The following is a 27,723-nucleotide window of genomic DNA, read 5'->3' as shown; positions in this document are numbered from 1 at the left end:
CGCCCCGCCCGCCGCCCGGCCCCGCCCCGCCCGCCGCCCGGCCCCGCCCCGCCCGCCGCCCGGCCCCGCCCCTCCTGCTGTCCCGTGCACATTTTGGCCGCCTGCCCCGCAGCCCTCCAAGCCAGTGCGCCGGCCGAGCCGTCACAGCCGCCGCGATGTGGGCCGTCCTGCCGCTGCTCTGCGCGGGAGCCTGGCTCCTGGGCGCCCCCGCTTGCGGCGCCGCCGAACTGGCCGTGAACTCTTTAGGTACGGGGACTCCGGGGACGGGGACGGGGCGCTCCCGGAGAGGAGCCGGCAGGTCGGAGACTCTGGAGAACTTGGGCTGGTCCGGACTCCGCGCTTGGGAGGAGCCGGGCAGCCCACGTCACAGGCCCGAGGCCCTGGGGCTCTGCGGATCGGGACCGGAGTCCAGGAAGGGTAGCCTGTGTGATGGTGTGGGGTGTGGGCTAGAGAAGGGGGAGGTTTGGAGGGTGAGGGTCTTGCGGGACCCGAGGAGCGGATGGATAGGTGCCCGGGGGTCCCCCTTGCTCAGGGGCGCTGACAGGAAACGCCCCAGCGGCCCCTTCTGCTCTCCACCCCGTACCTGGAGACTCAGAGGATCCGGATCTCCCCCTGCCAGAGGCTAGCAGAGACTTCCCAGCCTTTTCTGGCAGCTCCCAGGAACTGGGCACAGGGAACGTCCCCAGGGGTGCCTTGAGAGCCTGTGAATGGGTTGGACCTGCCCTTTCAAGGAGTGACTGTGCGGAGCCATAGCAGATTTAGCCCCTGAAAACTGAGGCTGTTTGTTCCAAGGACCCAGGGTGTAAGGTCAAGCCCCAGGGCTCCCCTGTACGCACCAGGGCTTCCACTCAGGAAGCTGAGTGGTCCAGCTTCCTGCTGCTCTTACCCTAGTTCTCTTGCTGCAAATCCAGCCACCTACCCAAGCTAAAGGCTCTCCCAAAGGTCCTCCTGCCTTGCCCCCTGCCCACCACCCTCAGCCTCAACCCACCGCCCACAGGCTCTGACCTCCCAAGACCACCTGCCTCCTCACCCTGAGGACAAAGAATTTTAGCCAAAGAGTAGCCTGGGGATAGGACAAAGATCCCGGAGGAGGAATCTTTTCCACTAGAATCTTGCCTCATTACTCCCGACCCAATGATACAAAGAAGCCCCCCAGTCTTGCAGACCTGGGACTACGCCCAGCTCAGCTCAGTCCCAACCTGAAGAAACCCAGCTGCCGGCAAGCCAGGGCCGTGTGGCCTGCGTCGGGGAGGAGGGCTGGTGCTGGAAGCCGTTCTTCCAGAGTAGGGTTTGGCATGCTTCTCCTGTGAATGGCCAGATAGTAAATACTTTAGGCTATTTGTGGACCACACAGTCTCCGTATCAGCTACTTAATTCTGTGCTGAAAGCAGCCAAAGGCGGTATGTAAATGAATGAGCCAGTTGTGCTCCCAGAAACTTTTATTTAGACACACTGAAGTTTGAATTCAGATGATTTTAAAGTGCTACACAATGTGGTTTTCAAAAAAAACATTTTTAAACATGAACATTCTTAGCTCATGGGCCGTACAAAAACAAGTGGCAAGTCAGAGTTTGCTAACCCCTGTTCTAGATAGTACCATGTGCTCCCCGAAACAGCACATAAAGAAAGGATGTGTGCTTTCTTCCAAAAGTCACAATGGACTGAAATGGGTCTGAGATTAGTGTGCAAGGGTCACCAGATGTCCTTCTGGTCCCACCCCAAGATCACCTCTGGCTTTTTCTCCCTCTGACCTCCAATGAATGAGAAGTAGTGCTGGATTTTCACGCCTGCTTGTAGCTTTTGAAACCTCTGCAGGCAAACATTGGTCAGTTGTCCTAAACTCCATCTGCCTCAAGCCCTGGTCCTATGCTGAGATCTGTCTTCCTCTAATGCCATCAGGCTTCCCTGGTGGCTCAGATGGTAAAGAGTCTGCTTGCTAATACAAGAGACCTGGATTTGATCCCCAGGTTGGGAAGATCCCCTGGAGAAGGGAATGGCAACCTACTCCAGTATTCTTGCCTGGGAAATCCATGGACACAGGAGCCTGGCAGGCTGCAGTGCATGGGGTCGCAAAGAGTCAGACACAACTGAGCAACTTTCACTTCACTTTTTCACTTCTGAAGCCATCAGCTATAATGGCTAACCAAGATTTGCAGTCCTCCAATGGCAACCCACTCCAGCACTCTTGCCTGGAAAACCCCATGGACGGAGGAGCCTGGTGGGCTGCAGTCCATGGGGTCGCTAAGAGTCAGACATGACTGAGTGACTTCACTTTTCACTTTCATGCATTGGAGAAGGAAATGGCAACCCACTCCAGTATTCTTGCCTGGAGAATCCCAGGGATGGGGGAGCCTGGTGGGCTGCCGTCTATGGGGTTGCACAGAGTCGGACACGACTAAAGCGACTTAGCAGCAGCAGCAGCAAACCGCACGCAGGGGATATCCTGGAGAAATGTGCATTTCTTTCTCAGGAAAAATGGCTGTCACTTGGTTTCTGGAATAGATCTATGACCCACAAGGGGAGAGCTAAATTCCATACAACTGTGATCTTCCAGCTGCAGGGTGTGGATTGGTGGCACACATGTGTGTGGTCAGTTGTGTCCAATTCTTTGTGACCCCATGGATGATAGCCCACCTGGCTCCTCTGTCCATGGGATTCTCCAGGCAAGAATACCAGAGTGGGCTGCCATTTCCTCCTCCAAGGGATCTTTCTGACCCAGGGATCAAGCCTGTGTCTCCTGCATTGGCAGACGGATTCTTTACCACTGCACTACCTGGGAAGCCCGTGGACCAGTGGAGGAACACAGAAAAGTACCAAGTGATACCAGTACAGACAGTAAATCCATTTCCACACCCTTTACTTCCAAGGGTCCTAGAAACAATGTTTAGCAATAGAGTGCCATGTGATGTGGGGGTGTACAAAGGAGTATGAGGAATTGCGTGACTTTGCTCTAAAACTTGCCTTCTGTTCCCAGAAGCAATAAGCAATCCTGCTTATCTGAGCAGAATTTCTCAGCCCTTTCAAAGGGCTGAGACAAAGATCAGAATTAATGCTAACCCATTCAGAAAAACAGGTAATAATTACTCATGAATATATAAATCCATGAGGAGAGCATTAATTAAGTTTTATTTACCTCATTAAGAGATGCCTCTCCAATGCAAGTTTACTTTTTATGTTTAACAATTGCTTTTCATCAGGTATAATATATTTGACATGTTTTTAATCAGTTGGAGTCTTAATAATGATGATGACTTAATCCAGAATGAACTTCTATAATATCCAGAGGTATATGGGTCACCAGGAGTAACAGTAATTTAAATTTATACTTTCCATGCTTGTCATTGCATAAAAGGATACTAGAGCAATGAAGTATAAACAGATACTCCCTGGGACTTCCATTGTGGTCTAGTGGTTAAGACTCTGCACTTCCAATGCAGGTGGCATGGGTTTGATCCCTGGTCAAGGAACTAGGTCCTACATGCCCTGCAATGTGGCCCCCCAAAATAAATTAAACAGATGCTCCCTTAGGATAAAGTTCTGTGAGATGTGGTTGGAGATGGGGGTTCAAGGAGAAAAAGAAACTATATGAACTATTCAGCTCTTATAGAAGGGCTTGTTCATGTTATTGATGGTGGGTATCACATCGTGATGGTATATGGAATTCTTTGGCTAGCATCCTTTGAAGATGATGGAACAGTCGTATTTTTAAATGTCATTAATTGCAATAAACTGGTGTACATCCTTTGCAGCTATTTAAATTTGAAATGCAGTTTTACATTTTAAAATGTACAAGGGTGGATATAGTAAGAGTCTACAAACAACTAGGCAGCCCGTTTTTGTAAATAAAGTTTTATTGAAACAGTCACACCCCTTCATTTTCACATGTGAGGGTAGAGTTGAGTAGTTGTAACAGACTGTAGAGATTGCTAAGTCTAGGATATTTGTCATCTGTCCCTTTTTTAAAAATTGCTGACACAGGGTATATAAGGGTTTTTAAAGTATTTATTTGTGTTATCATGAATAACAAGCTCTCTGTTAAATTTAATACTTTTTTTTAAATTTTATGTATTTATTTTTGGCCTCTCCATGCAGCATGTGGGGTTAGTTCCCCAATCAGGGATCAAACCCCCTGCACTGGAACTACAGTGTTAACCACTGGATCAATAGGGAAGTCCTGGCATTTAGGTTTTTAAATTAACTTCTTAAAATATGACACAGAAGAGAACACAAATCATTAAATATGCATTTCAGTGAATTTTCATCATCTAAGCATACTCGTGAAACTGGCACCCAGATGAAGCCACAGAACATTACCAGCACCCCAGAAGCCCACTTTGACTCCACACTAAGTATTACGATTATCCTGATTTTTAATACTATAGGTTAATGGCATGTACTTTTTCAAAATTAATTTGGAGCACAAAAGCAGTAAGAATTTAGTTTCTTTTCAAATTCTGTATTGTATACCACCATTTTTGGTGCTTTAAGTTTAACCCAGTTTATTAAAATGCAAATCAGTTCTCTTGTGCCCCACTTGGCTATAGACATGACCACAAGGCACCCAGACTTAATTTTTTTTTTTTTCCTTTTTGCAGAGAAGTTTCACTTTCAGTCATGGATGGTGCAGGTCAGTGTCCAACTTCTTCTTTCTGAAGTTTCTCACTTCACTGTTTCCTGTTATTAGAACAAACTGTCCTAGATTTGAGACGATGAATGAGGAATTTCCAGCCCCCTTCCCCTGTGTCTTTCCCACAAGGGGATGAGTCAAACACTGCAAAAAGATTCGTTAAGTGAGTTCCTTCCAAACAGTGGTCTGGTCCCCAGTGGTGAAGTTGGCTAGCAGCCTTGGAAACCTTCAGATTCATTTACATTTTTTGTATTCAAATCACATTGTGTAACTGGCTACAAAATCAACTGAAAAACACTGGTGTGCATATTTTTGAAAAATGTTGATTTCTGCCATGAACTTGACCTAGTGCCAGTTGTAGCATCTAGGGCTGACCTAAACGTGACAGGCCTTCTCTGTCTCTTGACTGACTCTACGGCAGCTGCATAGCCTTCGTTCCGGCCACAGGCCCCTGGAGGCAGAGGGGTTCCTATATAAGCTTCCCCATGCTCTGCAGAGACCCAGGGTAGTATCCCACCTCTAATACAGTTTTGGCCTGAGAATCATGGCAGGAAGAAAACCTCCATTCCTCCTCTTAGAAGACAAAACCGTTACCCTCTGGTGAGCAGCGTCCTGTTTCCGTGACTTATTGCTAATGTGTTTCAGCATCAAAAGAAATACAGCTCAGAGGAGTACCACCACAGGCTGCAGGTGTTTGCCAGCAACTTGAGGGAGATCAACGCCCACAACGCCAGGAACCACACATTTAAAAGTACGTGGGGACACCTTGCCTCCAGGCCGCTCATTCCTGGGAGAAGGGAGCAGCTCAGATCTGGAATGATTACAGGGTCCACTGGGCTTGGGAGCGGGGCAGGGGGAGAGCAGCCACCAAGTCTCTGAAGCTAGGCTGGGCCAACCTCACATTCCAGCTCTGCTATTGTTCTCTGAGATTCAAGGGGTTGTAACTTTAGGGTGTCCCTCCGAAGGGTTGTGGTGTTCCTGCCTTCTGAGGGTCCAGCCCAGATGCTGAGCCCCTGGGCTGCCGAGGGGAGCAGTGCTTCTGGACTCACGAGCAGCTCCTTAGGACATCTGCCTTCAGTCTGGGTTCGTTTCACTAGAAACACTCGCTACATACACTGAGGACTCAGAAGTGACGGCACTGTCGACTAAGTGAGTAACATGGGCAGAAGCGTGAAGTGGAAGGAAACCTCAGCTTGACCCTTATTTCTGCCCAATATTGGCTGTGTCAACCCTGGGGGGCATTGACAGCTCTGAAGTTTCACTTGACTGTCAAGTGGAGATCATAAGGCTCCCCCCGCCAGACTATGAAGACTGAAGGAGTTAACAGGTGGCAGGCACTTGGCGCAGGTGTGGTGGTTCTGTACCCGGACGTCCACCAGACCTACTAACGGGGCATCTAAAAAATGAGTGCCCAGGCGCACTACGTCCGCATCTCTGGGGTGCAGCCCAGACACTGGTACTGTTGCAAAGTTCCCCAGGGAATTTCGAAGCACAGTCAGGGTGACCTTGGTGTAGTAAATTATAGTTGACTCTTGAACAGTGTGGGGCCAGAGGCACCAACTGTCTGCACAGTTGAGAATCTGAGTATAGCTGATTGTCTGCCCTCCATGTATGCATTTCCTCCATATGTGTACTGTCTCTGTATCCACGGTTCTGCATCCCGTGATTACACCAACCCGGGATCATGTTGCACTGTAGTATTCACTATTGGAAAAGAATCCACGTATAAGTGGATCTGCCCAGTTCAAACCACGTTGTTCAAAGGTCAACTATAACTCAGTAAAAAATAAATTTAAAATTTTGTTTTGAAACAGTTCAACTGTGTCCATTCCGTTTAAAAATTCAAAGCAGCGAAGTTGAGGGCCTGTAAATAGGACACGAGGGAATGTGAGATTTCATTATTTTTTCTGTTTCTTTATTAGTGATCTCCTGAACACCTCTGTTTTGTTTTGTTTTTTTGTTTGACTGTTTCCTCTTCTGCCTTCTCTTTTTTCAGTGGGACTGAATCAATTTTCAGACATGAGCTTTGCTGAATTAAAACGCAAGTATCTTTGGTCAGAGCCTCAGGTGGGTATTATTCACTGGGACCAAATCTGAGTCTTTTCTGTTTGGCTTTGTTTTTTCCCGCTGCGCTGGGTCTTTGTTTGCTGACAGGACTGTCTTAAGTTGCAGTGAGTGGGCTGAGTGGGTGCTACTCTCTGGCTGTGGTTCACAGCCTTCTCCTTGCAGTGGCTTCTCTTGTTGCAGGCTCTAAGGTACGCGGGCTTCAGTAGTTGTGGCACTTGGGCTTAGTTGCTCCAGAGATGTGGGATCTTCCTGGAACAGGGATCAAACCTGGGTTCCCTGCATTGGCAGGCAGATTCTTGACCACTGGATCACCAGAGAAGTCCCAGCAAATAATATTTTAGCATAAGTAATATCCAAAGTATTGCATGAGATGTACACTACAACCTTTTCATCATTGATCTAAAATTCAACTTTAACTGGGTGAACTGTATTTTTGTTTGCTAAATCTGCCCTCCCTGTCCTAACTGCCCCAACCTGAGCCCCCCCGCAAAGGACCTGTCATTTAGCATTTGGAACTAATAGAGTACAATAGGATGGTTCTGACAACCATAATCTTTCTCATTCTCCTGTGGTGACTATTTTAATTACATACTTTTCCATCAGAAATGCGGGTTTTTTCCCCTGAAAAACTTGTAATTTGTCATTTCAGAATTGCTCAGCCACCAAAAGTAACTACCTTCGAGGTACTGGTCCCTACCCACCCTCCATGGACTGGCGCAAAAAAGGAAATTTTGTTACACCAGTGAAAAATCAGGTATGCATGATGGTCCCCAGTTTTTCCTCCAAAACAGCAACATTCTCAGACAGTATGCTAGGAAGAAAAACTCAAGAGAATCCCAAAACACAAAGAGTAATACCCCCAACTCCATTCATTATTTTTCCAGCTGCCTTCCTCCAAAAGGCCAGGAGGTCATTGTTTTTATGGATGTAGTTCCTCTCTGGGCTGAAGTGTACCCCTTTCCTCCTGCCCCACTGCCCTGTCTAAAGCTCCCCGCTGGCCCTAGGTCTCTCCTACAGTCACCCTAAACATCTGTGCCCTTCTGTAACTGGATACAGGACCCCATTCCTACACATCTTTTCTTCCTGTCCTCCATCTACTCCACAAGGCACCAGGCCCAGCCCCTCCCTGGCCCTCTGCCTCCCTCAAGGGAGCTGCAAGTGGTCAAGGAACGCAGCTTTGCAGACATGCTCTGAAGAGCACCTCCTGCAGAACACTGCGTGCCAGGCAAGGAAGATGGTGGCAGGTCCCTGCACTGAGGGCTAAGGACGAGCGGCTGGCTGGAGGGCCCCACACACTGCTGGGAGCCTGGGCCCTGCTGTCCCCGGAAGCGACAGTGCAGTGGCCATCTTCAGAAGCATCCCCACCCCTTGCTCCCAGGAAACACAGGGTGAAGGTTCCCCTCCTGGTAGCACTTGGCTTTCCACTGAAACTCGCCATGAGAAACATTTTCTCCTTTTCCTGAAATCCACATGACGCGGCCATGATGCCCCCAGGCTCACTGGATTCCCAGAGCCTGCCTAGTGAACTAGACGGTTCAGCCAGAACCCAGAAGCCAAAACGAGCCTCTGCTCCAGCAGAGGGGTAGGGTGAAGTCAGTCCCCTCCCCTAAGACCCCAAGGTGGCTTTTAACCATCTGAGAATCCCAGGACAGTTCAAAGCCCAACAAGTATTCAATGTGGAAGCCTGAACCCCCTCACCCTCTGGGCAAGGAAGAAGCAGAGGTCTGCCAAGGATGTTCTGGGTCCTCTTGTTAGCTAGCTATCAGGCAGGAGAGAGACCCCTGAGCAGAGGGGCCGGAACAAGGTGGTCACCCCTGTGGGTGTATATGGTTACAGGTCTGACGACAGGATCTGACATTAGCTCAGCAGCCTCAAGGGCTGAAGGTGCACAGCAAGCAGGTCTCTGCTCAAGGCCTGCTCTGTCTCTTTCCTCAGTGGCCAAGCCCACCTCCTTGACCAGAGATACTCTGATCAGGCCCTCCCCTCCCGCTGCCAAGGGAAGGGTTTGAGAAGAAGAGACTGGGGATGGGGGGAGGGTGAAGGCTCTTTCCAGGAGACAAGTGAGGATTAGACAAGAACAGTGAGGAAAGGATCTGAGGAGACGTTTCAGAAGTAGTCTGTGGACGGTTGAGCCAACGAAGGGTGGAAAAGAGACAAAGATGGGGATGAGAGAAAGATGCCAACAGCAGCTGGTGTTACTGAACCCGTGGGGTAACTGCATGACTGGCCGGCCCGGATCTTATCTGTGCTTCTGACAGTTCTGTGGGGCAAGCATGGTGGTTCCTGTTGTACAAGTGATGAAACTGGGGGATGAGGAGACACCCCTTGCCCAGCTCACATGGTGGGTGGAGGCAGGACTATGATCTGAAGTGGGCAGGCAGGCTCCAGCACCCGACACCTGGCCCCAGTGAGGTGTCAGGAGACTGGTCAGTGGCCGTGATCATGGTAGAGGACGGGGAGATGGATGGCTGGGGCAGGACACCCAGGGTCTATGGTGTCTGGGGTGTATACAGGTGGGGTCCTCTGGGAGGCAGGTAGTCTGGGTCTGGGCAGAGGTCAGGGCTGAAGTGGGGTCTGGGAAGTTGTTAGTTTGACAGGACTGTGGGTGATATTGGAGGGGGAAAGGTGAGAGAGAAGGTTCTGGAAATAGGACTTTGGTGAGTCCTTCTGTTGAGAGCAGTGGGAAGAAGAGAAGCCAGCAGGAGATTCAGAAGTAGAGGGACTTCCCAGGCAGTCCAGTGGTTAAGACTCAACTTCGTGGGTCGATGCCTGCTTGGGGAATTAAGATCCCCTGTGCCTCGTGGTGCAGCAAGGAAAGAAAAAAAGTAGAAGGACATGTAGAACAGCACAGAACGGAGTCGGGAGGAACTCCAGCCCTTGCAGGACAGTGGGGGTTGGTCAGCGAGGGGCCGGATGGGGAGTGCACAGCTGCTGCTGCCCCTTTTTTACAAGCCTCAGTCTTCTCATCTGTAACATGGGGAGAAGGATGCCAGCCACTTGGGGCTTGTGAGGATCAGCACGGACAGATGTGAGTTGGGGCTTGGTCCAGTGAGGTTCTCAGGAGCCTGAGGGGCCCAGGTTCTGACTCCGCTTCTCCACTCTGGCCCTCCAGGGCAGCTGCGGCAGTTGCTGGACCTTCTCCACCACCGGGGCCCTGGAGTCTGCTGTCGCTATAGCAACAGGGAAGTTGCCCTTCCTGGTGAGTGACCAGCCACGAGGCGGGGTGGGATGTGGGGTACCGTGGGGTCAGGGTCTCCTCCTGCAGGGGTCACAGCTTGGCTCCGAGCCCTGACTTGGTGGGGCAGGCCAGGCCTTCAGGCTTCTTCAGGGCATTAGAAGACAGTGGCCATGTCAGCTGGACTTTGTGTCCCAGTCTCATGGATATTTGGCATGCAAACCTTCCCTGACGGTTTGGAAGGACTGAGGCTCATTCCTGAGTGGGTCTGAGTGTTCCTCGGTCTGGGAACCCAGGGCCTTCAGGGAGCAGAGGCTGCCTGGGAGGCAGTCCTGTAGGAGCTGCACCCCCTCCCAGGCTGGTCGTCTTCCTGCAGGGGAGAGCAGGGACCTGTGTATTCACCCCCAGAGCCCCCAGAGCAAGGGGTGACTGTCGGACCACGGCATCCTGCATAGGGAAGCGGGGGAAGAGAGGGCTAAACTGGCAAGGGCCACCAGGGCCCAGAAGTAGGGAAGGCCTGTCCCCTCCCTCCCACATGCCACCATGGGGGCCCACCTACGTGCACCCTTCCAGCCCCTCCTCACCCTCTCACATGCCGGCTTGGCTGCCAGGTCATCACTGAGCTCTTCCCCAAAAGGCACTGGCTCTGGGCTGGCCCCTCGGACGCAGAGATGGACCTTGCCCTGGGGGAGTATAACCTGATCCTCCTGACCCAGAGCTGGTGGGGCCACAGGTGTGGTCAGCTCAGGGGCCCCTGAGCTGGGGGCTCTCCCGGTGAACACCTAGCTCACCAGGTATGTGTTCCTTCTCCAGGCTGAGCAGCAGCTGGTGGACTGCGCCCAGAACTTTAACAACCATGGCTGCCAAGGGTACGTCCCAGACCAGGGTAGGGAGGCCTGGAGCCCCTTCTCATTTCCCGGGGTTACTTCTGTTGGGTCTAGGATGGGCCGAGACTCTGTCCTGGGTGGGAGCAAAATTGGCCCCGCTTAAAGAGGAGGATGGTCACCCCACATACCCAAAGTCCATCAGCTGGAGTGGGCAGACCTATAAGCCAGGCCCAGGCCTGTCTGCTCCCAGAATCTGTCCTCTTTCCCTGTTGTCACCTGGCTGTCACCCCTCAGCACATTTGGCCTCATCCACCACCCAGGCCTCTGGGTGAGTGGCCAAAGGAATTCACAGAATGAGAAGCACATTGTCCTGCAGAAGCAAGATCCACACACAGGTGTCTGGTCGGCTGTCTGCGAATTCTCTAGGGCAGCAGTCCCCAGCCTTTTTGGCACCAGGAGCTGGTTTCATGGAAGACGATTTTCCCATGGATTGGGGGTGTGTGTGTGGGGGGGCGGAGATGGAGTGGGGATGGTTTCAGGATGATTCAAGTACAGTACATTTATTGTGCTTTTATTTCTAATCTAATGTTGATGATGACAAGAGGTACTGGTCTGTGGCCGAGAGACTGGGGTCCCCTGCTCTAAAGCTTTGGCTGCCCCAGCTCGGCAGGCTGTGTGAAGGAGCTTTTCTATAGATGAGGTGCCACGTTCAGGCGGAAACACTGTATTTTGCCGGGCCTGCACTCCTGGCCCATTTATTTGTTTATTGAGGTCTAGTTGAACTACAGTGTTGTGTTAATTACTGCCGTACAGCAAAGTGACTCAGCTATACACATCACTGTCGTTCAGTCGGTGAGTCGTGTCCAACTCTTTGCAACCCCATAGTTATACACATATTGAAAAGCAGAGACATCACTTTGCTGACAAAGGTCCGTATAGCCAAAGCTATAGTTTTCCAGAAGTCATGTACCAATGTGAGAGCGGGACCATAAAGAAGGCTTAGCACCAAAGAATTGATGCCTTTGAACTGTGGTGCTGGGAAAGACTCTTCAGAGTTCCTTGGACAACAAGGCAATCAAAGCAGTCAATCCTAAAGGAAATCAACCCAAAATACTCATTGGAAGGACTGATGCTAAAGCTGAAACTCCAATACTCTAGCCACCTGATGCAAAGAGCTGATTCATTGGAAAAAAACACTGATGCTGGAAAAAACGGAAGGCAGGAGAAGAGGGCAGCAGAGGATGAGATGGTTGGATAGCACCATTGACTCAATGGACATGAGTTTGAACAAACTCCGAGAAATAGTGAAGGACAGGGTAGCCTAGCGTGCTGCAATCCATGGGGTCAGAGTCAAATATGACTTAGCGACTGAACAGCGACAGTATATACACATATATACATTCTTTTTCATATTCTTTTCCATTATGGTTTATCACAGGATATTGAATATAGTTCCCTGTGTTATACAGTAGGACCTTGTTGTTTATCCATCCTAGATATACCAGTTTGCATCTGCTAACCCCAAACTCCCAGTCTGTCTACCTACCTCCTGGCCTATTCTTCAAACAGGTTGTTAGGGATTGACTCATGGTTCCCAGTGTCTCCAGCCCTCATCTCCGCCTCACGTGCAGTGCTCTAAGACCTTTCCTGTGTACACAGGTATAAAGCCAGGCCCCTCGTGTTCCCCCAGAGCAGGCTCCCAGCCTTACCTCCCGCCCCTTCCCAGCGGCCCAGCCCTCTCCCGGGCGAGTCCTGCTTCAGCGGCAGCCAGCACAGGAGTCTCCTGCAGGGAACCACGCTCAGGCTTGTCCTAGGACTCAGGGCTGAAGTCACTACCACAGCCCCCCAGCCCCGCCAGGGCAGACGTCTGGCATGCCCCAGCCTCCGTAGGCCCTACCTGTATCGGGGCCGGTCCCAGGTGGGCACAGCTGTGTGTGCTTCTTGCAGGGGTCTCCCCAGCCAGGCCTTCGAGTACATCCGGTACAACAAGGGCATCATGGGTGAAGACACCTACCCCTACAGGGGCCAGGTAACTCGGGCAGCCTGGGCTCTGTCTTCTTGGTCTGCAGGGGGCTCCATCTCTGTGCTCCCAGCCTGGGCTCCGTCTTCTTGGTCTGCAGGGCCCCCCAGAGCCCCCTATCTCTTTTCTCCCCGCCTGGGCTCCATCTTCTTGGTTGCAGGGCACCCCTGGGCTCCCCCCATCTTTGTGCTCCCAGCCTGGGCTCCATCTTCTTAGCCTGCAGGGCCCCCATTTCTGTTCTTCTCCCAGCCTCAGGACACACGCCTCCCCTGCACCCTCTTGAGGACTCCTACTCCCTCCTGAATTCTGTATTGTCTCTTCATGTTCACTCTTTGGCCTCCTCTGTTTGTCTGAGCCCCAGTGCTCAGCTGTCCTGGGGCCTCTACGCCCTGTCCACGGCAGCACCGTCTCTGCTCACGGCCTGGCCCGCACCTCCTGCTGAGGGTGCACCAGAATGCCATCTGTGGCTTCTACACTCCGTGTCCATGCAGACAGTGCTCCTGGGCCCAGGGCCTCCCCTGCTGTCACCTCAGCCCCACCTGTGCATGGCTGGGCACCCTGATTTTCCCCCAAACCCAGGACTCTCCTCCAGTGTTGCCCCTCCCAGCCATGGGAGGCACCACCTTTCCCAAAAACCTCTTGGCTACTTGTGTCCCTTTCTCAGGGCAATCCCCCTGCCCAGACCCTCCCCCTACAGAGACCTTCTTGCTTCTGCTCCTTGGTCTGTCCTGTGTCCCTTCCCCCACTCAGCCCTTGGTCCCCCTTCATCCTGGATCTCTGAGGGTGGTCTGTCCTGGGCCACCCTCCCCCAGGGGCTGCCAGAGTGGCCTCTCAGACCAAGCTCTGAGTATACTCAGTTCAGAACTCTTCAGAGGCTCCCCAGGGCTTGCAAGATAAACTCCAGACTCTCTGGCCTGCCTTCCAAGTCCCTCTGCCCGAATCTGTCTGCCCAGTCTTGTATTTGACTTAACTCTCCCCTTGGAAACCTTCCGCTCCCGCCCAACCGCTTGCTGCTTCCTAAACTTCAGGTCCTGTGTTGTCATCCTGACTGTCTCTCCATCTCAGAGGGGCTTGCTCTTCCCTGCACGTGTCCTGCCTCTTGTTGATCATCTTCCCTGGACTGAGACTGGCCCTCCCTCCCCTGCCATGCAGGCTCTTACTGGGTTCCTTTTCTCAGCAAGCCTCCTTGGACTGGGTCAGGCCCCGTCCTCGTGCTCCCACCAGGGGCTACTTGAGCCCACCTCTGCCAAAGCCAGCATGGTCTCCTCCCACTGAACTGTAACATCCTCAGGGACAAGGATGCCTCTGATTCTCTCCTAAGTGATCCCCCTCACCCAAGTCCTGGTACCTGTAGCTTTTGCTTTATCAATGTTATCAAATTGCACAGGGTGGCGAGGGCAGGGTAAGCATCCCCAACCTGTATCCCATGACCTTTGCCCCCTGAACAGGATGGTGACTGCAAGTACCAGCCCAGTAAGGCCATTGCTTTTGTCAAGGATGTAGCCAACATCACACTGGTGAGTACCAACCCTTCTCTGCAGTGGGGAACACGTTTTGATCAGGAGGCAGCCTCCACTGCCATCGGATGGCCAAGGGTTATGGCATGGCAGCCTTTCTGGGCAGCACATCCCTTTGACTGAAAAGGTTTTGATTATTAATGAATGTCAGTCACCATGATGGCAGCAGGGTGTAAGATGGAAGGGATAGAGCAGGGGTCAGCGGTCAGGTGCTCTGGTCCTGGCCCAAGTCTGCACAAGTGTTCATTCTTTCTTGTTTTTAATTTTTGGCTGCACTGGGTCTTCATTGCTGCACACTGGCTTTCTCTAGTTGCAGTGTGTGGGATTCTCATTGCAGTGGCTTCTCTTATTGCAGAGCATGGGCTTCAGCAGTTGCAACATGTGGGCTCAGCAGTTGTGGTGCTCGGGCTTAGTTTTAGTTGCTCCATGGCACTGGGACCATGGATTGAACTTGTATCCCCTGTGTTAGAAGGCAGATTCTTAACTACTGGATGACCAAGGAAGTCCCAATATTAAACACTTTAAATTACAGTCACGCAAAGATTACTGTGCTTAACAGTGAAATGATATACATGAATCTGTGGCTATGAGTTTGGTTCACTTTTTTTTTCCAAATTCATTTGTTTGGCTGCGCTGCATCTTCATTGCTGTGCGCGGGCTTTCTCCAGTTTCAGCGAGGGGGGCTACTCTTCGTTGTGGTGCACGGGCTCTTCATTGCAATGGCTTCTCTTGGTGTGGAGCACAGGCTCTAGGTGCATGAGCTTCAGTAGTTGCAGCACACAAACTCAGTAGTTGTGGTGCATTGGGCTTAATTGCTCCATCGCATGTGGTATCTTCCTGAACCAGAGATTGAACCCATGTCCCCTGCATTGGCAGGTAGATTAACCACTGGGCCACTAGGGAAGTCCCAACAGTTCAGTTCAGTCACTCAGTCATGTATGACTCTGCGACCCCATGGACTACAGCACACCAGGCTTCCCTGTCCATCACCAGCTCCTGGAGCTTGCTTAAACTCGTGTCGTTCGAATCAATGATGCCATCCAGCCATCTCATCCTGTTGTCCCCTTCTCCTTCTGCCCTCAATCTTTCCCAGCATCAGGGTCTTTGTCAATGAGTCAATTCTTCACATCAGGTGGCCAAAGTATTGGAGTTTTGGCCTCAGCATCAGTCCTTCCAATGGATATTTAGAGTTGATTTCCTTTAGGATTGACTGGTTTGATCTCCTTGCAGTCCAAGGGACTCTCAAGAGTCTTCTCCAACACCACAGTTCAAAAGCATCAATTCTTCAGCGATCAGCTTTCTTTATAGTCCAACTCTCACATCCCTACATGACTACTGGAAAAACCACAGCTTTGACTAGATGGACCTTTGTTGACAAATTATGTCTCTGGTTTTGAATATGCTGTCCAAATTGGTCATAGCTTTTTTTCCAAAGAGCAAGTGTCTTTTAATTTCATGGCTGTAGTCACCATCTGCGGTGACTTTGGAGACCAAGAAAATAAAACCTGTCACTTGTTTCCACTGTTTCCCCATCTATTTGCCGTGAAGTGATGGGACCAGATGCCATGAGCTTCACTTTCTGAATGTTGAGTTTTAAGCCAGCTTTTTCAGTCTCCTCTTTCACTTTCATCAAGATGCTCTTTAGTTCCTCTTTGCTTTCTACCATAAGGAGTGTACTAACCACTTAACTTGTGTTATCTCCTTTAGACTCAAGACAATCTTAGGAGATTTTGCCTTCATTATTGCCTTCATTTTATAGATGAAGAAAGGTTCAGAGTGGTTAAGTAACCTGATCAGGGCTGCAGAACTAGAAGTGTAAGCTGGATTGAAACAGAGATCATGGCATTCCAGAACCTTTAATTGGGATGTTTCTGACTATGATACATTTATCTTGAGAAAACAGCCGGTTTCTCTTAGATACACTCACCAGGGGCTGACCCACTCTGGCCCATTTGCCGGGAGAAATATCAATAACCTCAGATATGCAGATGACACCACCCTTATGGCAGAAAGTGAAGAGGAACTAAAAAGCCTCTTGATGAAAGTGAAACTAAAGAGTGAAAAAGTTGGCTTAAAGCTCAACATTCAGAAAACGAAGATCATGGGATCCGGTCCTATCACTTCATGGGAAATAGATGGGGAAACAGTGTCAGACTTTATTTTGGGGGGGCTCCAAAATCACTGCAGATGGTGATTGCAGCCATGAAATTAAAAGACGCTTACTCCTTGGAAGAAAAGTTATGATCAACCTAGATAGTATATTCAAAAGCAGAGACATTACTTTGCCGACTAAGGTCCATCTAGTCAAGGCTATGGTTTTTCCTGTGGTCATGTATGGATGTGAGATTTGGACTGTGAAGAAGGCTGAGCGCCGAAGAATTGATGCTTTTGAACTGTGGTGTTGCAGAAGCCTCTTGAGAGTCCCTTGGACTGCAAGGAGATCCAACCAATCCATTCTGAAGGAGATCAGCCCTGGGATTTCTTTGGAAGGAATGATGCTAAAGTTGAAACTCCAGTACTTTGGCCACCTCATGCGAAGAGTTGACTCATTGGAAAAGACTGTGATGCTGGGAGGGATTGGGGGCTGGAGGAGAAGGGGACGACAGAGGATGAGATGGCTGGATGGCATCACGGACTCGATGGACGTGAGTGTGAGTAAACTCCGGGAGTTGGTGATGGACAGGGAGGCCTGGCGTGCTGCGATTTATGGGGTCGCAAAGAGTCGGACATGACTGAGCGACTGAACTGAAGAGGTGCACTGGGGGTCAATCCAATCCCTTTTGCCTGGTGCCCAAGAGAAACTTGTCTGTGACACGTGCAGGCCCTGACGAGCAGGCCAGCATGGGCATCCAGCCCTCCTTGGCCATGGGAATGGCCAGCCCCATGACACCCACCACCTCTTGGTGGGCAGGCCTTCCTGGTCTCACCGGCCCTGACAAGGCCTTTGCTGAGCACAGGGAAGGAAGCAGCTTGCTTTCCAGGCAGTCATTTGCCCTTTGCAGCCAGGTCTCTGCCCCTTCTCCAGGGAGAGAGGACTGAGGAAGGCTGGTGCCCTGACCTCTTCAGCCTGCCCCTCCTTCAGCAGAGCTCTGGCCTCAGCTCTTCCTTGCTTCAACTCCCCAAGGTCTCTAGCCAGGGGAATGGCCTCCTCAGCTCATGGTAACCCAGTGGTTCCCAGCACAGATGCTTTAAGAAATCCTCCTGCCTTGGACCCACCCCAGAAATGCTAACATTATTGTCTGGGGTGCAGCTTGGCCATTGGGATTTTTTTAAAAGCCCCCCAGGTAATTCTAGGGGCTTCCCAGGTAGTGCAGTGGTGAAGAATTCCCCTGCCAGTGCGGGAGACTCTGTTTCGATCCTTGGGTTGGGAAGATCCCCTGGAGGAGGAGGGTTACAGGCATGGGTTACAGTCCATGGGGTCGCACAGAGTCCGACGCGACTGAGACAGCACAAGCACAGCTGGTTCCAGCCGCTGCTGTCTGCAGCTCCGCTTCAAAGCTGCAGCCCCTAGGAAGCCCTGGACTTCCTCCCACTGCCCCACCCCGACCCCAAGCTGATGGGGCTGAGTCCTTCTCAGGCACACAGTCCTTTGCCAGGTCTTGTTTCTACCACCATCTGAGCCTTGTCTGCTCACGGACTTCTAACCCCGGTGTTCTACCAAAAACAATAAAAGCTCCTTAGACTAGATTTGTGGGTGCAGGGGTCCTGGGGATGGGAACAGGGGAGTCCCACTCACCTCTGCACCCCCGGGAGACCCTGCCTCACGGGAGGGCCGTGGCATGTGGTTGTGAGTGAGAGTGTGAATGAGTCTCCACTGCACCCTGGGCTCAAAACCAAAGGGTGCAGATTCTCTTGGAGCAAGGCAGGGAGGCCCAGCAAGGTCCAGGGAGGTCATAGGGGAGCCAGGGTTTTGGGGAAGGGGCCGTAAGCAAATAGAAAACACAAAGGATCCTGGCCATTCACTCACAAGAGGGCTGTGCTGTGCTTAATCACTGTCGTGTCTGACTCTTTGCAACCATATGGACTATAGCCCACCAGGTTCCTCTGTCCATGGGATTTTCCAGACAAGAGTACTGGTGTGGGTTGCCAGTTCCTCCTCCAGGGAATCTTCCCAACTCAGATCAAACCCATGTCTCTTTTCATCTCCTGCATTGGCAGGCAGGTTTTTTACCACTGCACCACCTGGCAGGGGACCCCACACCAGCCCTCAGTGTCCAGGGCAGGCTCTGCTTATAAGGAAGGGAAGTTCCCCTTTGGTGGCAGCTTTTTGGTCTAAAACACCTTTCTCTTCCCTCCTCTGTGCCTCTGTTACCTACTTTGGAACAAAGGGCCACATTTCTCGCATGGGGTGGGGAAGTGGCAGAGGCCAGCGTGTCCACGTGTCCGCCCCTCTGTCCACAGAACGACGAGGAGGCAATGGTAGAGGCCGTGGCCCTATACAACCCCGTGAGCTTCGCCTTCGAGGTGACTGCTGACTTTATGATGTACAGAAAGGGCATCTACTCCAGGTGAGCAGGACCCCAGCATCCTCAGGGGAGGAGGGGCAGGTGGGCTCCCCATGGCCGGGCCCGGGTCTCACTCCGGGTCTGACCATTTCTCCACCCATGCCACGTTTGCTGGCCTGTTACATCACCCTGCAGCCCTGAGGGTCAGGATCCCCAGTCCCCGAGTTGGGGAGGAGGAGAAGAGTCACACAGCAGGTCAGGGGCCCCTGTTTGAGCCCAGAGCTCCCCCTCGCTCAGCAGAAGAGCTGCCTCTGGTGGTGAACACCCGTGTTCAAAGCTGTGAAGATATGAAACAGGGAAGGGAAAACAGCTGCTCCCAGATGCCAGAATCCCGTGCTGAAGGGTCATCGAGTTCTCTGGCATGGGCTTCCTCTCATTCATTCCTCTTGCCTATTTTACAATGAGAGTGAGTGCAGCCACTTCTGGTCGCTGCCCAGCATCTCCTCAATGGCCTCGATTGCAGTCTGGCCAGCCCTAAATGCGAGCGTGTTCCAGGACTTTCTCCTCTGCTCTCCTCTCACATATGTCTTGAACTCCACGGCCAACTGTTTGCTGAGTCTCCAGGCCCGCTCCTGCCAGCGGGCCTCTTGAGCAGTAGACCCTGAGAGGCAAGGGCCTCCCCACCACATGAAGCTGGATGGCCCGCAGGGACCTCAGATCCTGCCTGTCTCCTCCCCCTTATCAGATGCTGCCCCATGATTGCTGCTCAGAAACATGTCCTCTCCTCACCATCGCCTCCTTACTGCTTTGTTCTGTGCCCTGACTAATGGTCCATCCTCCACCTGGAGCCAGTCAGCTTCTGAACACCCTCTCACCACACCACTTCTGCACACACACACACACACACCCCATTGTCCCACGTCTTGGCTTGGCTTGGGGAGCCTCTATCATCTGTCCTTCTTTCTCCAAGTTCAAATCCCATCAAAGCCACCCACATCCTCCTTGTTCCACCCTGCTCCTCTGCCCATGGAATTTCCCAGGGAAGAATACCAGAGCGAGGTGCCATTTTCTACTCCACTGAGCACCCACCTTCCCAGGGAAGCCTTCCTTGCCCCCACACCCTGCCCATTCTGTTCCCACTTGGTCAGGTCCGCTTCCCTTGGGCTCTTGTCAGCCCCCTAGTTGTCACTGTATAGAACCAGCCTCTTTGCCTGCCTGCTCCCTGCCAAACGGAGCTTCCTAAATCCAGGAGCACAGTTGGGCATGCTGCTGGTATCCCACACCTTGCCCCAGGCCTGACACGTGCCAACAGCCCAGTTACACATCGGTTGAATGATCGCACGGCCACTGCAGCTCATCCGCTTGAAATTCTCAGAATTTCCTCATGAGAACTAGTTCACTGTCTTAAATGAGAAGCCTGTATAATTGCCCTAAATACAGGGTAATCGTGAAAATTAAATACAGTGGCACCAAAGCAGTGTCATGTGAAGCTCTAGCCGGACAGTGCTGCCCTCAGAAGGCGCAGTCGGGGGCTGCTCCTTCCTTGTAATGTGAGCAGTATGGGAAAGCATCAGGTGTCAGGGCCCAGCCAGCTCCATGCTACGTCTCACTCCTTTGGGTCAACAGAACCCAAGGGGCTGAAGAGAACACTTCTCCTGCCCTGTGACTGCACCGTTAACTCACCACCTTCAGTGCCTCCCAGTCCCCGCTCTGGAAAACATTGCTCTAAATCACTTGCTGGGTGTGACTGAATCATGTTATCCTTTCATCCTTTTGGCCACGTGGCATGTGGGATCTTAGGTTCAGCGATCAAACCCACACCCCTTGCGTTGGAAGCACAGCATCTCAACCACTGGACTACCAGAGAAATCCCACCCTTTCCATATTTTCAAGCCTTTATTTATTTTCCTTTTCCAGTACTTCCTGTCATAAGACTCCAGATAAAGTAAACCACGCAGTGCTGGCTGTTGGGTACGGAGAAGAGAAAGGGATACCCTACTGGATCGTGAAGAACTCTTGGGGCCCCCACTGGGGAATGAAGGGGTAAGCAGCTTCTAGGTCCCGAATGCTGAGGGAGGCGTGATTGCCCAGGTCTGGGGGGCCCTCGGTGGGAGGGAGGGTGTGTGTCTCCTCTGCCTCAATGTGGCTTCCGAGAAGGGGCTGCTCAACTGAGCCTGAGCCCAGGCCAGAAAGAGGGGAATTTGAGGATGTAACCTTCACACCCTTCAAGAACCCTCCAGCAGCCCCTCTCTCATCTCAGACCCCAGATTATAATGACTGTGTATCCAGGCACAGGAGTCCGTTTGGTTCAGTGGGTTCTGTGACCACCGCTAGGAGACAGTCCACAACACAGGGCCCAGCTGGGATTCAGCCATGTCTGGGAGGCCCTGAGGGAGAGAAACCAAAGGAACAAGTTTACGGGTGGTGGACAGCCCCTCCTTCTAGAAGGGGCTGCAGTCAGGTGGCCTGGAGGCATATCTTAATGTGACTTTGTGTCTCTCCAAGTCTCAGACTTGATGTCCTCATCTGAGGAGGGGTCCCCAACATGAGGCCAACTAGGCAAGACTGAGAAGGGGGCCCTCAGGAGATTCTGGAGAGAAGTGAAGCAGGGACAGAATAATGGGAGAGAGTTCATGTGGTGGCCAAGTCGGAGGTTTCCTGGAGACCAGTAAACCCAGCGCTACTCTTTTGTGAATAAATGGGAGGGCCTAGTCCCTGGAGTCAGATCTTGGCCAGGGCTCAGCCCCTCCCTCTGCCCAGGTACTTCCTCATCGAGCGCGGGAAGAACATGTGTGGCCTTGCGGCCTGTGCCTCCTTCCCTATCCCCCTGGTGTGAGCCCCGGCGGCAATGACGGGTCAGTGGAGAAAGCGAGGACCAGGCAGTCGGGGGCCCAAGATCCTGCCCTGGAGGACATGTTGGGAGACCACCCCTAACACGTGGCCCTGCACTTTGCACCTCACCCCCACGCCAAGCCCGGAAACCCAGAAAAAACTGGGAGGTGAATCCCATGGAGCAACAAGCCTGCCCACGTCTTCTGCTGCAGAGGTCACCACCAGCCGCGTGCCTCACACATGGTTTCTCACTGATTAACCCCTTGTGGACAAGGAATATTCTTTTTTCCCAGAAGGGCTGCATTTCACATTGGGGAGAAACTCCACTGTCTCTTCTGTGGTCTTTAATAAACCTGAAGTGGGCACCTCCTGAGCCAGGTCTGTGCTGTGGGCTGGGGTCTAGGTCTGTCTCCAGGCCGTCTCCTAAGAGGGAGGCACTCAGGGGTGGCTGGCTCTCTGGCTGGAAGGATGGAATGCAAGGGTGCTGGTGCAGCTGTCTCCCAGGTGGAGGACCCTGGATGAAAGAGCAGATTTTGCTTGATGTTTTGAGCACATGAGGAGGGAGGAGGAAATACACCAGGCTCTGACAGAGAGTGACATCAACCCACAGCATCGGTTAGGAAGCCTTACTCTCCATGTGGCTTACCCATGCTCAGCTTCCTGCTCCCAGCTCACCTGCCCTACCCCTTGGGATGGCCCCTATGTCTCCCTTACCAGCCCCTTCCCCTGACCCTCCTGCCACATCCACCATCCCAATGTGTAGCTGTGGAGCCTCTGGCCCCTGGGGAGCAGGGTCTGCAGCATGAGTTGGTGCTGTTTTTCCTACAGGTCACACTTTCCTAATGAGAAGAGCTTTCCAGACTTCCCTGGCAGTTCAGTGGTTAAGACTGCACTCCCATTGCAGGGTCATGGGTTCAAACCCTGGTGGGGGAACAAAGATCCCACATGCTGCCTGGAGAGCAAAAAAAAAAAAACAAACTTTCGTGTCATTTACAGCAGCTGTATTCATAATTACCCAAATGTCAAAATAACCACATTCATCATCTGACAGAAATGAAGAAAATGTGGTCTATGCGTATGACAGAATGTTGTTCAGACATAAAAGGAAAGGAAGTTCTGATACAGGCTACCACAGGGATAAACTTCAGAAACACTACAGTGTGTCAGTGAAAGACCACAGGTTGTGTGATCCATCCAACCACGATGTCCAAAGCTGGAAAATCCACAGAATCAGAAGGCAGACTGGTGACTGCCGACAGCTGGGGAGGAGGAAGACGGAGACACTGCTTATGGGTCTGGGCTTGCTTTTGGGGGCCTTAAAAATATTCTGTAGTTATCGACGGTGGTGGCTTGCACAACCCAATGAATATACTTAAATGCACTGAGTTTTATACTTTTACAGGGTGAATTTTACGGTATGTGAATTATTTATTTTTTTTGGCTGCTCCAAGTGGACTGTGGGATCTTAGTTCCCCAACCAGGGATTAAACCAGTGCCCCCTGCAGTGGAAGTGCAGAGTTCTAACCACTGGACCACCAAGGAAGTCCCTGAATTGTTCCTTAAGAAAAGCCTGTCTAGGGTTGTGTGTTGTGTGGGATTTCCACAGGCGGCTACCCATGTAGCTACGCCACTGGCTCTGCACCCAAGAAACCAGGCCCTTCAGAGAGGAGTTCTGCGCTGAGCTGAATGGGCTTATTTAATGAGGAACAGTGAAGGCATTCCACGTAAAGGGCAGATGTCAAGAGCTCAGTAGGGGCAGAGAGCACGGCGGCACAGCTGTGTGGAGGCCTGTATGTGGCAGGGAGTCGAGTCTGGGAGGTAAGAGGAGGGAAACACACCAGTGAATCTGGAAAACCCGGACAGTGACAGGCTCCTGTACACCCTCCTGTACCCGAGTCCCTGAGGTTTTACTGGAAGGATACTTACCTTCACCCACGGCCCCTCCCCAGGACCATGTGACCTAGGCCTGTGAATGACAGGCTTCACCCTCCCAGCCATGGTGACTGGTCCAGGGAGCTGCACAGGGCTCAAGATGGGTGAGTCAGAAGCAGTGAACGTGGGATTTTGTGGGAAGCATCAAAAAGGCTATTCTGGTGATCACTTTGTAACATATAAAAATATTACAGCAGCCTGCTGTACATCTGGAACTAACAGTGTTGGTCTAATACAGGTCGATTACACTTCAAGTTAAAAAACAAGAGGGTTTAGAAATGGATTCTTCCCTAGAGCCGCCAGAATGAATGCAGCCTGCTGAAAACTGATTTTAGTTTCAGTGAGAGTGACCTCCCAAACTGTCAATAATGAATGTGTGTGTGGTGCTTTAAGCCAAAAAAGGAGGGCAGGGCAGAGTGGGGCCTCCTCCCTGGGTGACCAAGTTACTAAGATATAACTTACAGCTTCCTGTTTGGCCACTCTGCTGAAATGTGAAAATGCCAAAATTGAAAATGAAGCCAAAATAGAGGAAAGCAGGGTCAAGAGATGAAACATTCCAGAGAACACAGTTTAAGCATCTGGATCAATGCCTGAAGCCTTTCCACAGAGTTCTCAGTAACATAAGCCAATGAACTCTGAGCTAGTTCTGAGTTACAACTATCATTTCCAACTAAAACCACCCTGATGAATGCAGTAGGCTACGTTCAGACAAACATGTCTGTGTGTACTCAAGACCTAGAAACGTCAAGACAAGTAAACTGTGGAACACCAGGGCCCACGCTTGCCACCATCAACATTAAGTAACCAAGGCCTCTCCCTCTAAGAACAGGTCTGTTGGTGCGTGAGATGACTCAGGTGGCATTTGTAGGAGCCAGTGTCACATCTGGCCCTTAGTGCTCAGAGGAGGGTTATCTCTGCTCAAGCGTGCAAGTCAGGTCTGGGAGCTACATTCAGAACCAAGTCACCTTTTCGCCTCTGAAGATAGCCAAGAACCACCCCACCAGGTCTCACATCCAACTACTGTGAAGGTTCCACCTGCGCACATCAGTGCCTCGTAATTATTAAGCACCTGCTGCACGCCAGGCTCCGTGCTGGTGCTTCAGTCACCCAACTCCACTCAGTTCCTCCCTCCTTGGCAGACAAGCCTTTCGTAAACTCTCCTCCAACTACCCCTCAAGTGGTCCTTTTCTCGTGCAGGGATGCTGGCTGGTATTAATACAAGGGGGTATCTGAAGGGTAGCACCATTTACTTTCTATGATTCTTAGAGAATTTGAGTCTAAGCTAGAGACAGAGAACGGATGTTCACTATTACAGGAGAATCCCTTGGCTGTGACTATGTGAGATTAAGAGCAGCAAGCTATTCCAGGTGGGGAAAGGGGTTTACTGTGTGAGGTTCCGCAGACACTGTGAGGTTCAGCCAAGACTGCCACTCTCTGGATTCCAGGGGGCAGGGTGGACCAGTCTGCACAGGAAACCAGAGAATGAAATTGGGGACAGCCATGGGGGTAGTCTGGGATGGCCCTGAAGCAGGCACATGGCAGGAAAGATCCTGAAGGGGACACCGCTCTGCCCCCCGCAGAAGGGCAGAGACCCTGATGGCTGGCCCAGATTAGAATCAAAAGGTTCAAGGGAAGAGCTGACGGAAGCCTGCAAGGATCCTGGCAGATGTCCTGCTCCAGGGAAGGAAGGCTGAACAGTGACAGCCAAGGGGAGCAGTTCCAGGGCCCAGAGTTGAACAGTGACAGCCAAGGGGAGCAATTCCAGGACCCAGAGCGGGGTGCCCCGCAGCCCTATGCATGTGTCCCCAGAGCGCAGGCAGGCCAACGGACTTTCGTCAGCGACACTGTGATCACCACAATTAGCGTGGTGTCCCAGTCCAGCTTGGGAAAAACTGACCTTTGGAATTCTCTTGACATTTAGGGGATGGGTGATCAAAGAGGAAGGCACTGATGTAAGATTCATCACTTATGGACATAAAGGCCTGAGCATCACTGGAAAAGTAAAAATGAAAGAGCATGTCCCAAGCTGGTGACACAGGTCCAACCAGGAACCTCTGATTGGACCAGACCAACCCACCCCTAGGGGCATCTTTGTGTCTCCAGCTCTGGCAACAGGAAAGGTAGGATGATCTGGTCCCTGAATAAAAGCACAGAGCAGTCTCCTACCCGTGCACATGGTGGCAAGCATGTGGTCTTTCCTGTGTATGCTCACCAAAGGGGTGGGACGGGGTGGGGATATCAATGCCACCATAATGCCACCACTGCCAGACCCACTAGACAAGTGCAGATCAGAGCTACAGCTCTGCTCATGGATAACTTCATGCTAGAGAACATCAGATGAAGGACACACCAAGCCCTCAGGTTTGTCTAACCTCCATCACTCCCAAACCCAACACCCTGAGGCCCACCTCCACCCCAACCCCTCCCGGGGGCAGGAGACATCCCCCCAGGCTCGGCTGCCCTCCAGTCTCCCCCAAGGCTGCGTGACAAAGCACATCCATCTGTTCTGAGACCATCCACCCATCTTCCTTCTTCCTCATTTTCAATTCCTACTTTTCTATTTATTCTCAACATTTAAGTGTTGCAACATGAATAAAGCAATACTTAAGACTATTTCAGTTTGGTTTTTTTGCACCTTTCCCAAACCAGATTCTCCTGAGGGTGCTGGGACCAGCCCAGCCTGGCAAGCCCCTCTGCATGGCCATCTGACAACTGGCTTACCGAGACCACAGGACAGCAGGGCCCCTTGGGGCTCATCTGTCCCCTTGGCCCTGGCCCCAGTGAAACTCAAGACGTGTCTGTCTGTACACAGGAAAAGATATAGGAGGACCTGCACCACATGGCTAACAGCATTTAACTTGGAATGGTTGTGAAGAAGAATCAAAACCATTAATCTGGGTCAACTTTCCTTCAACAAGGCACATACATCTTTGTAACTAAAATCCTGGGGCTGTTAATTACATCCCTCTCCAATTCCAGTGTTGAGCTAAGAAATACGCAAAGGCATTGTAGGGACTAAGATACAGTATCTGCTTTATTGCTAGATCTCACAGCAAAGGGGGCACTTTACCCACCTGCCTTCCCCTCAGGCTGCACTACAAAAGCAGGGGTGCAGGAGGTCAGGGCACATGGTGGACTTCAGAGCTACCTGAGCATGATGGAGGGGTTTAGGAGAGGGCCAGAGCCAGCTGGAATAATGACCTTCTTGCCACTTTGGACAAATCAAGACAAATATTAAAGACATGATCATGTGTCACAGGGGAGTGAGGGGTGAGGGAGGCACAGTTCTCCTTCCCAAAACTGCCCAAGTGGATCATACCAGTTGGCAACACCTCTTACTATTCTATGGATAAAGCTTCCCCTTAGAATTGTATTTGTGTTTTTTCCCCAAAGCTGTTTAGGAAGTCTACATGACCTATGCATCTGTCCCTTCCTGTGAGCCACCTGAAGAGGTCCTGCTCCCCTCTCCTTATTCTGAGGGTTTGCCAGAGAAATAGAGAAGGGAGGCTCCCCAATACTCTTCACTGCACATGAGCCATTTAAAACCCTCTTGAAAATAAATAAAACTGAAAAATAAAAAAAACCTTCTCGAGTTCAACCAATTAGTTTAGTATGTGGCTCCTAGATCAATGTGAACTTGACCTGGCCTACCTTTTTCAAAAGTTAACAGTGCCCTATTGCTGGACAGAGAATATTGTTAACCCTCTCCATCTCCTCCCCCTCCAATAAATTAGTGTATAATGAAATCTCTAGTCCAGCTTTTCTCACACAGGATCTTGCACTGAGACTTAAAAATGCAATTATTTTTACTTTCAAATCATTCAGAGAAATAAAGTGATTTTCTGTGGAGAGTGCATGTGTGCACAAAAATGTGACAAAGACAAGAGGTAAATCTGAGAGGTGGAGAGCACACAAGGAAGTACTCATCTACTACTCTGGCAACTTTCTTGTGGGATTGAATTTGAAGAAGTTGCGAAAACTTTGAAGACAGATATGTGAACCCCATGCTGAGCCTGCTGGCAAAGAATCTCACCGCTCCCCTGGACAATGAAGTCTCCGATGAGTAAAAGAAAACATGAGGTTACTGTGCAAGTGACTGTTGAAAGCTCACAAGCAGAGGCATTCTGGACACCCACACACACCTCTAACCTGCTTAGGTGACAGGAAAACCTCGAACCAGCAAAGGTGCCAACCTTCTAAGGTTTCCTGACTCAACAGGGGACACTGCGGGTGAGCACCGAGAGGGTCCACGTAGATGGGGTGGCGCTGGGAACCTCGAGG

General features: G+C 51.4%; 1 protein-coding gene across 1 annotated transcript; it reads left to right on the top strand.

Annotated features, from left to right (window-relative positions):
- Positions 1-120: 120 nt before the first annotated feature.
- CTSH (cathepsin H) lies at positions 121-21,868 on the top strand. Its single transcript, XM_052659740.1, has 12 exons — positions 121-246; positions 4,596-4,627; positions 5,273-5,378; positions 6,624-6,694; positions 7,344-7,448; positions 9,807-9,893; positions 10,683-10,738; positions 12,644-12,725; positions 14,165-14,233; positions 18,635-18,741; positions 20,596-20,721; positions 21,439-21,868. Exons 1-12 carry the CDS (start codon positions 156-158, stop codon positions 21,512-21,514), a joined length of 1,008 nt encoding a protein of 335 aa, XP_052515700.1. The 5' UTR covers positions 121-155; the 3' UTR covers positions 21,515-21,868.
- The last annotated feature ends 5,855 nt before the right edge of the window (positions 21,869-27,723 follow it).

The sequence above is a fragment of the Budorcas taxicolor genome, chromosome 21, assembly GCF_023091745.1.
Source record: "Budorcas taxicolor isolate Tak-1 chromosome 21, Takin1.1, whole genome shotgun sequence".
NCBI lineage: Eukaryota > Metazoa > Chordata > Mammalia > Artiodactyla > Bovidae > Budorcas > Budorcas taxicolor.
This window is presented reverse-complemented; position numbering and strand designations above follow the sequence as displayed.

Bases quoted from the DNA above. Each gene is read 5' to 3' on its own strand.
- CTSH (XM_052659740.1), top strand. From the start codon at position 156: ATGTGGGCCGTCCTGCCGCTGCTCTGCGCGGGAGCCTGGCTCCTGGGC. The intron at 5,379-6,623 runs GTACGTGGGGAC...CTCTTTTTTCAG, and splicing joins CAGGAACCACACATTTAAAA to TGGGACTGAATCAATTTTCA. The intron at 18,742-20,595 runs GTGAGCAGGACC...TTCCTTTTCCAG, and splicing joins AGAAAGGGCATCTACTCCAG to TACTTCCTGTCATAAGACTC.